The sequence below is a fragment of the Bombus pyrosoma genome, linkage group LG14, assembly GCF_014825855.1.
Source record: "Bombus pyrosoma isolate SC7728 linkage group LG14, ASM1482585v1, whole genome shotgun sequence".
In the NCBI taxonomy this organism is placed as follows: Eukaryota; Metazoa; Arthropoda; class Insecta; order Hymenoptera; family Apidae; genus Bombus; species Bombus pyrosoma.
The window spans coordinates 5,988,649-5,999,760 of record NC_057783.1 but is presented as its reverse complement, the minus strand read 5'-3'; the positions used below and the strand labels follow the sequence as shown (position 1 = coordinate 5,999,760).

The window sequence follows — 11,112 nt, the reverse complement described above, 5'->3', positions numbered from 1 at the left end:
ACAGAGATAACAGATAAGTTTATCACACATGATGCAATCTTATTATGATTTCGAAGCAATCTATATATAATATGACTATAGTAAAATCTATTTTCTGCCATAAATTCTTCGTTGAATTATAATTACGTATTAGACTACTAAACAAGATTTTCGGATAAATTTGTTATCTATATCGTTCGAGATAATCAAAGTTCAAATTGAAATCCTGACCCGCGCATAGTAGATTAAAGAAATACGTAATACATATCAAAACAATAAGAGTATTGGATGGATGGTAAAGAATAAAAAAATATTTCTTAAAATTTGTTTAAGTCAAAATGTTAATTAGAATTTAATACCATATTCTCTTCAATTAACGTTGTAGTAATGGAGGAAAGATGGACGCCTTGACGTTCGGCTCTCACAGGTAAACGGCCGATCGGTTCGCATAAATATTCAAAAAACTTTCAATTGAGTAAGTGTCGCATCACAGAATTTTATTCTTTCTTTTGTAGGCTAGTTCACTTAGATCTCAAGGGTGCTCCGCCGCGAGTCTGTTATTTCGAAAAGGTCTGTTACCCGAATAAACAAGTCGTATTGTTTACACTCTGTATTTCTTCTCTGATAAAAGTGTCATTTAAAAACAATCATAATGGTGTTCCACTTTTTTCCACAGCTTCTCAAATGTTATTGGCATTTGGTTTTTCCATATGATCGATGCTTTTTTCATATATGATAAACATCTGCATTCTAAATGAGTTCGTATGCGTAACACGGCGCAGTTTTCATATATGCATATCGTCATATATATATACGTAGTTATCACTATATATAATATCTTATCGGCATAACGTTCGGATATTTTGATTTTTAGTAAAACAATCAGTAATAATCTAATTATTAAAAATTCGTAATTAATATTGCAGTTGTTCCCATTGTTAAGGACATGGGGTGCCACTGGACTTTTATTGGAATGGGAAGACACATTTCCATACAATCGGGAGCTTTCTCATATAGGAAGCAATGGATTAAGCAGTTTAATCAGTGGATATACGGTTCAGGAGGCCAGACATATCCTACAAATTGCAGGAGACTGTGGTTTAGCAGTTGTTCCATTAGTACAAACATTTGGTCATATGGAGGTATCTAAAATTAGACTTAAATTGTAAAATTTATAAATATTTGGAAATTAATATTAAAATGATTGCAGTTTGTTTTGAAACATGATGAATGGAGGTCCTTGAGAGAAGTGGAGCACTTTCCAAGCTCAATTTGTCCATCTAATCCAAGAACATTGTCTTTGGTAAAGACTTTGATTCGTCAAATAGTTAGTTTTCATCCAGATATACAGTATTTGCACATAGGTGCAGATGAAGTTTGGCATTTAGGTCTTTGCTCAGTTTGTATAAAACGTGCTGCATCTAGCAAATATGGAAAACCATCTCTGTACCTGGAACATATTTTGGCTATTGCACAATATGTACAAGAAACATATCCCTACTTAAAGATTATCATATGGGACGATATGTTAAGAACGATAGATTTACAGGTTTTGAACGGTATCTTGATAATTTATTCATATTATTTTGTGTCACATATTATTTCATAAAAGCATTTCCTATAAATTTTAGATCATTACATTGGGAAGTATGTGGAACCTATGATCTGGCACTATAATCCCAGAGATAATTTTGCTCTACCTCATGGTAAGGCTTCTATTATTTAATTTTACCATATTTTGTTATTGTAAGACTACATAAGTAATATTTATTAGAACTGTGGGATAAGTATACTGCAGTTTTTCCCCATATTTGGGCTGCTACTGCATTTAAAGGTGCTACTGGATCTTCCCAACATGTACCAATTATAAGACACCATATAAGCAATCATGAGAAATGGTTAGAAGAATTAAGTATACATGTGAATAAAGTTCATGAATTTCGAGGAACGGTATTCACTGGGTGGTCAAGGTAATTTTTTTTTTCAAATTCACGGTTAAATGAATTTTATCGATTTTCGATTTTAGGTATGATCATTATGCAACATTATGTGAATTATTGCCTACTGCAATACCATCACTAGCATTATGCTTGAAAGTCTGGCTCCATGGTTATTCTGAACAAATTCACAATCAAGTGGCTAAGAATTTAGGATATATAGATCATCCTTTGCATATAACACCACAACCAAGACCTGCTCCAATACCTAGCAATTTGCTTTTCCCTGGATGGCAAGTTGCAGTAGGAGTAGAATGGTTTTTAAATTTTCGAACTAAATTTCATAATATTATTTCCAGTGAGCAGTAAGTATAAGCTGAGTTGTAAGAAATGCTATTATGATATTTCATTTCTCATATTCCACAGTACCTAGTGTCGTATATTAAATTTGCAGAATATCCACATGGATGAATCCTTGGCAAGTCGCAAATAATTACACAAACCCTATGCAGTTAGAAAATCTAGTGCCCGCTTTTACAGAGTAAGTTGATTTATTTTCAGAGCAATTTGAACAAAAATGATATAAAATCGAAAATATTTTTACAGACTACTATTAGAATTATCTTCCTTAGAAGGATATTTAAGATTTCAGATGGAAAGCATTTTCTTTCCATCAATGATCGATGAATGGATAGGTACAAATATTCAGCCCATTAAGGGGAAGCTTATGGAATTAAAACAAACCACGGAGAATCAAATCAAGATAAATAGTCGAGTTTAGTATTTTAAATAAGTATTTGCAGATTTCTGCTTTAGATCTCAATGACCAACTTCAATACAGGAGACGAATACGGAACGATAGGCTGATGAAAAGTACGAAACTATTTAGTAAATTGTAAAATTTTATCTTGTAAGTAGGTGTAGCGAAGTAAAAGTAGATATTAAAAAGTGATACTCCGTGCGATATGCACAGGATATAATTTTATAAGAGAAGGAATGATTATTTTAATACTTGGCTTAAGGACGAATGAACTTGTGACAATGATTGTCACTGAGCTTTGTCATTTTGTGAGCTGTTCTGTGATACTTGGCTATGAAAGGATTATTGTAATGTAATTAAGCTCAATGACCATATTTCTTGGCTATTGTGCTTATCACATATGCTTCTAACTATCTGCGTTTCTTATTATATCCATAGTATGTGCAAATATTTTTTGTACTCGATTTAGAGATATCTCTTTGAAAATTTGTCAAAACTTATATTGATCAGCTATAAAAAAATTTTATGCAATATCTAATATATCTCATAGATTCTTTTTTATTACTAAACTTTTAAACTAGTCTGCTAGTTTGGAACATACCCATCACTCTAATATACTATTTATTAAATACAGTGATAGATTGAACTTAGATAAATTATAATTAAAAATAATAATAACTAATAATGGACATGAATAAATACTTATGTGTGTATACGTAATAATCACGTAACATGTGATTTTGTTTTGTACGACTCAAATTACTTTTAAAATAATTTCAATTATGAAAAAAAAAAAATATTTTGCGTTTATTTTTCACCTTTTTCTACGATCCATGGCCACTGCGGATCTGTATCCGTAATCCAGTTAAAAAACAAAAGCGGCGTTCAGTTAAAAGGCAAAGACTTGTCAAAAAATGTCTTGCTCTAATTTTTATGAAATATTACCTTTGGCCAAGCAAGTGAAATAGTGGCAGATATAAAAGAACATGCCAAAAATTAGAGAGTATAATGAGGAAGAAGCTATGAAATTGGACGAATGTTTCAAAGAAACCCTAGCACGTGTTAGACCTTTTGTTTTAGCATTAACATCTACTGAAAGTGCGAAATTATGCAAAGTTTGGCTTAATAAATTAAATGCTGTTACTTCGCAACGTCGTTTAAGAAACGAATATCTCACGGAATTATTCAGGCAATTAAAGACAGGACATGTTGGAGGAGTTTTCAGTAGACCTCCACCTAATGGATTTCTTCTACCATTACCTAAGTCGTATCATATGGTACCTATATTACGATTTATGAAATTTATTGTAATTAAAGAATAATTAACATGTAATACAGGTCTGTATTAGCTCATCTGTAAGTAACTTATCAGACTATACCATGAGATCTCACCATAGTTATTTAAAGCCACATGCAAAATGTACTCAACACCAGCGAAGTAAAGCGTCATTAAAATACCGTATGATGGACGTCACGAGAGTGAATCAATGTTTGCATGCTATGAATCATGATCAAAGTACAGTAAAACAAAAAGTCGATTAAAAACCTATGAGCGGCTTATTGATACACTGAGAACCATTATTGCAGAATTACAGGCTCAAAATGAATATCTAAGGAATCAATTGTTAAAATACCCAGAAAATCGCAACAGAAACGTGAATGATTACTTATCTTCAAATATTAGTCAATTAACTACTGATGTCACTACTTTAAAAGCTAAGTTAGTATGTCATTAAATGTAATTTTGATGAAGCAATAAGTCTTAAATGTTTATAAATTGTTAAAGGCTGAAAGAGATGGAACAATTGAAAAATTCTATGGATGAAAGTTACAAAGAGGCTGTTCAAGAATATCATTTCACAGTAATGAAACAACTTGCTGATTTAAAACAACAGTTGGACGAGTCTCGATTGAGAAACGAGACTCTGGACCATACTGTAGCTGTAATAGCTAAAAAGTTGGAACAAATCAGCCATGGTAAGGTAAGAAGTAGAACCTTTATTTGTAAAATGAGAACTGCAAGATATATTTTGAAGGATGAGCAAAGTAAAGCAGTGGAACAACAATGGTTAGATAAAATAAAGGTGATATGTGAACGATTTGATTCATTTACAAAAGAGAAGAATAAAGAATTACAACTAAAACAAGATTTACTTGAAAAAAGAGATATAGAATCATCAAAGAAGGATGCAGGAAGAAAGGAAGAAATTGAATTACTGACTAATAAAATACAAAATTTAGAAATGAAATTAGAAATGAAGTTTAGAGATGTATTTCTTTGTAAATCATAGAATATTTCAATACGTTTATACTTAAATATATTATTGACTAGTACTGTATTCCTCTCAGGAAGATAAATCACAGAAAATGATAGTTGAGCAATATACAATGATGAAAGGAGAATTAAATAAAATGAGAATCGAAATGGATCACGAAACTCAGAAACAAAATCAAAATTTAATGTCTGAAGTTTCTACTTTGAAAAAGGCTGTTGTAAAACTAGAAAAATCGAAGGAGAGACTTGAGTACGATTATGAAAAGAAACTGTCGCATATCATCAAGGTAAATTAATTAAGATATTATATTACTAGGAATTAGTTTTACTTCATGTAATATATCATAGAACAAAGATATGGAAATAAAAGCCTTGCATTTACAACTGCAAAAACAAAAAAATGAATTGTACACATCTCTGAGTATAAAGAAGCAAAATGAAGTGGATAATATAGTTTCTATATTAGAGGACCGATATAAAACGCTTTTGGCAGAAACAGAAGCAATGTCAGAATCTAAAATTCAAGAGTATCTCATGGTACTGAGCGCCGTAAATTTTATTTAAAAGTAATCTAAAAATATACGCAATAAGATAATAATAATGGTTATTACAAATTTTAGAGAATAGCTATTCTTGAAGATCAAGTACTTAATATGAAGAAATTTGAGTCGAGCTTATAGGGTAGTGATTTCGTAATAGTTTATAGTAGAATATAATTATATAATTGTATATTATATATATGTTTGTTCTTAATAAAGGGTACAAGAAACGATGTGTATTTTTTAAAATGTTCCCGGTATTTAAGCATCTCTATTAATTACTAACAGATGGTAGTAAGTGCTTAAATTGATAATACAAGAGATGGCGTTAGGCTTTCATATTGCTATGGCAACACTTTGTAAACTAGTTCTATGTTGTCAAATGTGACAGGTGACAGTAAACTTTATGTTAATCAACATTTTTAACAGATATCAATATATTGTTTAACATTTATGTATACCAAAGTTCTCAGTAACATATTATCATTAAAATATTTTTTACGAAAATAAGCATTAGGAAGAATTAATGAATACGTAGTTGCAAAAATCCATCTTTTTGAAAAAGTAGTTTTCATTAATGAATTTAGAAACAGCTATGTCAGTTTAGGTATTACTTATGACATCAATACTGATAGTAAGAATAAAATAATGTCGCTCTACTTCGATACGCGCGTACAAAATCCGGAAACAGCTTCTATCAGTACTCATGCAATTTGGCATACAAATTATCCACTACTGGCTGTCGCAGCGTATTCTCAGGATAAGGGTGGTTTCGTGACAATTTATGACGATCAGGGAGAACCTACTCAGGATGTAGAATCACCTAGACATTCAGTAGCTCAAGTGACTGGTCTTGGATGGCATCCAGAAAAGCGATGGCTTGCAGCAGGATGGGAAAGCGGAGAATTGCGGGTTGGTAATCATTTAAATTTAATAAAAATGCTCCAGAATGATGGAAGTGAAAATATATTACTATAAATTATCATTTAGATATGGCCAGGTGATACTGGTAGCACAGAATTTAATTTGGTAGTCACACCACATCGTGATCCTATTACAATTCTGCAATGGAGTCAACATGGGGGAAGATTGGTGTCAGCAGATTCAGCTGGATCCATAGTTGGTTGGAAAATTGACTCAAGAGGTCAATTGTTAATGATGTTCCACCATGAACTGAAAGATTCTTTTACACAAATAGTATTCAAAACTATTCCACCAAAATCAATGATAGATATAAGGTGGATATAAAACTAATATATCTTGCATTTCTATTGACAAAATTAATTATAGAACTTATACTGCTTTCAGTGGTCTAGCAAAAGCTGCAGTTGCAGGAGATGAAAGAGCATTAGATATGTTCAGCTCTTGGCGTCCTAGGACAGCTGCACCCACAACAATTGTAACACAAAGAGAAAACCATGCTTTTTATATTGGAACCACTAGTGGTTTGATATACTTTGTTGATAACCAAGGGCAGTGCACAGAAATCCTGAACACGAATGGTGCTGCATTACAGTTCCTATTGCACCATCCAACTAGGGATTCTCTAGTTGTTATGACAGAAGGTTTAAATATAGCACATTTTCAGACAGATCCTATTACTGGTCGATTGACCGAATTAACAAAAGTAACTACACTTTTTTTTATTTATTATTTTGCTATGATCTAATATGTAAATTTCATGAGACTGTTCTTTGTTGAGGTGAGACTTAGCAGTAGATACGACATATTGAGAACTGGTCCAGCAATGTGTTGGGCTGGAGCAAATACTTTAGCGATTCTTACAGGAGAATTGGGTGTTCGTTGTTGGGATCTTCACACTAGTGATAGTTACGTATTATCTCCGCCAGATTCATCCACTGGGAACATGGCTACACCACAGGAAGTCTGCACAAGCATAGCTTTTTGTAAAAATAACGGTAACATAAACATTTTTCTTATAATGCAACTTATATAGGAATACATTATTCAATTGTTAACTTCAATATTGTACAGGTACTTTGGCTGCTGGAACAAACTTGGGAACGATTTATTTATGGAGACGTAAAATTGAAACGGACTGCAATGAAAACGGTTGGCCCAATGTCCCAGAATCTTGTAGCATACATGGAACAGTAAAACAGCTTACATGGGGTGCTTTTTTCTTAAGGAGTCCACTTCTTGCCGTAAATTGTATTACTAACGTTTTTATATTATATCAACAACCAATGTGCGCTACATATAACGATGGTGTTTGTGCTAGTCAACTCAGTCCCTGTCAAATATTAATAGAATTCGATGAGCAGAATTACACTTTGAAAACTGATATTCAAGTGCAACTTGTTGCTGTTAATAAAGAATACATCGCTGTTTCTTCTGGTAGACTGGTTGTGGTCTATAGAATTCATAACGATTCATCTTTGTATACTACCGCAATCGCCAATTTCAGCTGTGATACTGAGAAATTATTGATTTACGATCACACTTTGATCGTTTTAACTCCTGTAGTCATACAATTACGATCAATGGAGGGTAATGTCATTCAAACGCTACCCACATTATCAGAAGAGGGCGAACCAATTACTATGGATCTCACTGGACAATATTTAACAGTCGCATCTTTAAATGGTATCTTAAAAATTTGGGATTTAAGTAAACGAGAAGCGAAGCTGCATACCAGAGCAATGGCAACTTACGAAGCGATCAGTGATTTTGCTGAGATCATCGAGGCACGGTGCAACGCTGATTGCCGTTGCGTGTCTATCACTGTTGCAATGGCTAACTTGATGCCCAGTTCTATTTTGTACGTTTGGGATATAGAAAGTGATCAGATACATGAGTTCGACTTTGCCGAGTCTAACAATATAGATGATGACGATAGTGCTTTGTCTGTAAAATGTAGAGGAAGACTGGTTACTGCTCATTGTTGGGACGCAGAAGATCCTAGATTATTAGTATGTCGAGCTCAAAAATTGGAAACACGCGACTCCAAGTACTCCTCAAAACAAGACAATGAAGACGATTACGACGTTTCAAAGGCTACTGTGGTTTTGGTATCAATGTTTGCTACATCGGATCATGGAATTGTCGTTCAGGATATTAAACCAATTAAAGATGAAAATTGTAGAGTTCTAGGTGTTCATTCTCCACATATTATTATTTTAAATTCTGAGAAAACAGCAGAGAAGACCAGTAAAGTAACTAAATTGCTCATGAGAGATTTTGAGGAACTAGGTTTATGCGATCCTGTTACAAAGAAAGCTGTATTAGATTTCAGTTTTCATATCAGCATTGCTAATATGGAGGAGGCTTTCAAGTCGATTAAATCCATTAAAAATGAAGGTATTTGGAAAAGTTTAGCAAGAATGTGCGTGAAAACGAAGCAATTGAACATGGCGCTTTTGTGCTTGGGTCACATGAAACAGGCCAGAGCAGCCAGGGCTCTTAGAGAAGCTATGCAAGATGATAGTTTAAACTTGGAAGCCAAAGTAGGTACATTAGCGGTGGAATTAGGATTATATAATGATGCTGAACGACTTTTTCGCGAAGCGAAAAGATTAGATCTACTAGGCAAGCTTCTCGAAGCGCGTAATAAATTTAAAGAAGCTATAGAGTTGGCAAAGAATGAGAATAAAATTTGCGAAAAAACTAGTTATTACAACTATGCAAAGGCTCTCGAGCAAGAAGGTAAAATAGTGGAAGCTATAGAGATGTATACTAAAGCAGAATGCCACCGATTTGAAGTACCAAGGATGTTGCTTGTGAGACCCAGGGAACTATTAACATATCTTAATAATTCTGAGGACCCAGAAATAAAAAATTGGCATGCACAGTATATAGAATCAACCGGAGACATGGAAGGAGCATTGAAATTGTATGAACAAGCTAAAAACACTCTAGCAATGACCAGATTACTCTGTTATTTTGGCAGAGAAGACGAAGTTAGTGAATTGGTATCGCGTACTAATCATGCTGCCTCCGCGTATCACTTAGCTGCGCACTATGAATCAAAAAACAATGTGGCTCAAGCTATTAATTTCTATACCATTGCTAAAGCCTACACAAATGCAATTCGACTGTGCAAAGAACACGATATGTTTGAAGAACTATGGCCCTTGGCTGTATTAGCTCCAAGGCAATCGCAGATAGATGTTGCCAAGTACTATGAAGAAAACGATCAGTCGGATAAAGCAGTTTTGTTATATCACAAAGCTGGTTTATTGCACAAGGCGCTGGATATTGCTTTTAAGACGAAACAATATAGTGCTTTACAATTGATTATTATGGATGTCAATGCAGATTCAGATCCTGCTTTGATAGAAAAATGCGCTGATTATTTCGTTCAAAATGATCAGATTGAAAAAGCAGTAGATCTACTTGCAACCGGAAGAAAATACTTAGAAGCTTTGGAATTGATACAAAAACATAATATTTTACTGAGTGAAGATTTAGCCGAGAAGATGACATTAGACAAAGTTGACAACGACGTAGATCATGAAAAAATACGAATCTCTATATTAGAAAGGATAGGTGAAATAGCTTTTGAGCAAGGGAACTATCATTTAGCAACCAAAAAGTTCACTCAAGCTGGTAATAAACTGAGAGCTATGAAAGCTTTGCTAAAATCTGGCGATACAGAAAAAATTTGTTTCTTTGCTCAAGTTTCCAGACAAAGAGAGATCTATATCATGGCTGGGAATTATTTGCAATCATTAGATTGGCAAAATCAACCAGAAGTGTTAAAGAATATAATTAACTTTTATTCCAAGGGGAAAGCAATGGATCTATTGGCCAATTTCTATGTTGCTTGTGCGCAAGTAGAAATTGATGAATTTCAAAATTATGAAAAAGCTCTTGATGCTCTGAATCAAGCAAGTAGATGCTTAGCAAAAGTGTCTACTCCAAGAGACCATGATATCCACAAAAGAGCAGTGGATTTGGTGAACAATAGAATAGCAACGGTTAAGCGTTACCTCGATATTAAGAAGTATATTTACTTTATACATACATAGTAGAGAAACTTAAGGAGCATATCAATGAAATATTATTAATTATTGTTACAGGTTGTTTGATAGAGGAGAAACTAGTCCAGCAATGCAACAGGTGCGTCAGTTGCTTGAGTCTCAAGGAGAAAATTTGGAACAATCAGTTCGCCGTGGTGATTTATTTGCAACTATTACTCAGCATTATATCAACATTGGTGATACTGATAAAGCACGCGCTAGTATAGAGGAATTGAAACGTTTAGTACCTGGAATTAATCTCAGTTATTATTACAATATTGGTGTATTGGAAGCGCTTGGTTATAAGATGAAAATACAACGACAAGAAAGTTCTGATAAAGAGGATGATATTGAGGAACTGCTAGGAGAATAGTTAAATATAATGAACATGCAGTGGAGTTAACGGAACCCGTCCAAAAGTGTGATCATAGATGTTAAATACATGAAACAGTTGATTATTATAAAATATTTGTATTATATTATAATTGGAAAAATATAGTCTAGGTTTTATTTAAAATGTGATGTATAATCGTTCCATAGCTATAACACATTTAGAAAAAATCAGCATTTAACGTTTATTAGTTAGACTTATACATAAACAGCCTTATATTTTAATATGTCCTAGAAAATAAGAGGTAAA

The 11,112-nt window shown here is 33.3% G+C and overlaps 4 protein-coding genes across 6 annotated transcripts; all 4 read left to right on the top strand.

Annotated features, from left to right (window-relative positions):
* The first annotated feature begins 47 nt into the window (after positions 1-47).
* On the top strand, positions 48-3,203 carry LOC122575081 (hexosaminidase D-like). Of its 2 annotated transcripts, none has more exons than XM_043743516.1 (10): positions 48-274; positions 365-406; positions 495-549; positions 906-1,121; positions 1,190-1,538; positions 1,611-1,685; positions 1,754-1,949; positions 2,006-2,281; positions 2,371-2,457; positions 2,523-3,203. In XM_043743516.1, the coding sequence occupies exons 2-10, from the start codon at positions 378-380 to the stop codon at positions 2,695-2,697; spliced, it is 1,458 nt and encodes a 485-aa protein (XP_043599451.1). In that variant the 5' UTR covers positions 48-274; positions 365-377; the 3' UTR covers positions 2,698-3,203. The 2 variants fall into 2 exon arrangements, with proteins under 2 accessions (XP_043599451.1, XP_043599452.1); XM_043743517.1 differs by lacking the exon at positions 48-274 and adding an exon at positions 656-794.
* A 152-nt stretch (positions 3,204-3,355) lies between these two features.
* LOC122575100 (centrosomal protein of 112 kDa-like) lies at positions 3,356-4,005 on the top strand. The gene has a single exon (XM_043743551.1). The coding sequence runs from the start codon at positions 3,663-3,665 to the stop codon at positions 3,996-3,998; it is 336 nt and encodes a 111-aa protein (XP_043599486.1). The 5' UTR covers positions 3,356-3,662; the 3' UTR covers positions 3,999-4,005.
* A 259-nt stretch (positions 4,006-4,264) lies between these two features.
* On the top strand, positions 4,265-5,717 carry LOC122575087 (microtubule organizer protein 1-like). 2 transcript variants are annotated; one of them, XM_043743527.1, is made up of 5 exons: positions 4,265-4,396; positions 4,463-4,946; positions 5,026-5,238; positions 5,300-5,488; positions 5,572-5,717. In XM_043743527.1, exons 2-5 carry the CDS (start codon positions 4,473-4,475, stop codon positions 5,629-5,631), a joined length of 936 nt encoding a protein of 311 aa, XP_043599462.1. In that variant the 5' UTR covers positions 4,265-4,396; positions 4,463-4,472; the 3' UTR covers positions 5,632-5,717. The 2 variants fall into 2 exon arrangements, with proteins under 2 accessions (XP_043599462.1, XP_043599463.1); XM_043743528.1 differs by lacking the exon at positions 4,265-4,396 and having other exon boundaries at positions 4,467-4,658; positions 4,713-4,946.
* Positions 5,718-5,838: 121 nt separating this feature from the next.
* LOC122575074 (intraflagellar transport protein 140 homolog) lies at positions 5,839-10,889 on the top strand. The gene is made up of 6 exons (XM_043743488.1): positions 5,839-6,402; positions 6,481-6,728; positions 6,799-7,117; positions 7,193-7,409; positions 7,486-10,456; positions 10,533-10,889. Exons 1-6 carry the CDS (start codon positions 6,139-6,141, stop codon positions 10,843-10,845), a joined length of 4,332 nt encoding a protein of 1,443 aa, XP_043599423.1. The 5' UTR covers positions 5,839-6,138; the 3' UTR covers positions 10,846-10,889.
* Positions 10,890-11,112: the final 223 nt, after the last annotated feature.

What these genes read in the sequence shown, in the direction of transcription:
- LOC122575081 (XM_043743516.1), top strand. Translation starts at nt 378, where the DNA reads ATGGACGCCTTGACGTTCGGCTCTCACAG. An exon ending in GTATTCACTGGGTGGTCAAG is followed by an intron (nt 1,950 to 2,005) that starts GTAATTTTTTTT and finishes TTTCGATTTTAG; the next exon opens with GTATGATCATTATGCAACAT. An exon ending in AATATTATTTCCAGTGAGCA is followed by an intron (nt 2,282 to 2,370) that starts GTAAGTATAAGC and finishes TTAAATTTGCAG; the next exon opens with AATATCCACATGGATGAATC.
- LOC122575087 (XM_043743527.1), top strand. Translation starts at nt 4,473, where the DNA reads ATGGAACAATTGAAAAATTCTATGGATGAAAGTTACAAAGAGGCTGTT. An exon ending in TAGAAATGAAGTTTAGAGAT is followed by an intron (nt 4,947 to 5,025) that starts GTATTTCTTTGT and finishes TATTCCTCTCAG; the next exon opens with GAAGATAAATCACAGAAAAT. An exon ending in AAATTCAAGAGTATCTCATG is followed by an intron (nt 5,489 to 5,571) that starts GTACTGAGCGCC and finishes TACAAATTTTAG; the next exon opens with AGAATAGCTATTCTTGAAGA.
- LOC122575074 (XM_043743488.1), top strand. Translation starts at nt 6,139, where the DNA reads ATGTCGCTCTACTTCGATACGCGCGTACAAAATCCGGAAACAGCTTCT. An exon ending in GGGAAAGCGGAGAATTGCGG is followed by an intron (nt 6,403 to 6,480) that starts GTTGGTAATCAT and finishes ATTATCATTTAG; the next exon opens with ATATGGCCAGGTGATACTGG. An exon ending in AAATCAATGATAGATATAAG is followed by an intron (nt 6,729 to 6,798) that starts GTGGATATAAAA and finishes TACTGCTTTCAG; the next exon opens with TGGTCTAGCAAAAGCTGCAG.
- LOC122575100 (XM_043743551.1), top strand. Translation starts at nt 3,663, where the DNA reads ATGCCAAAAATTAGAGAGTATAATGAGGAAGAAGCTATGAAATTGGAC.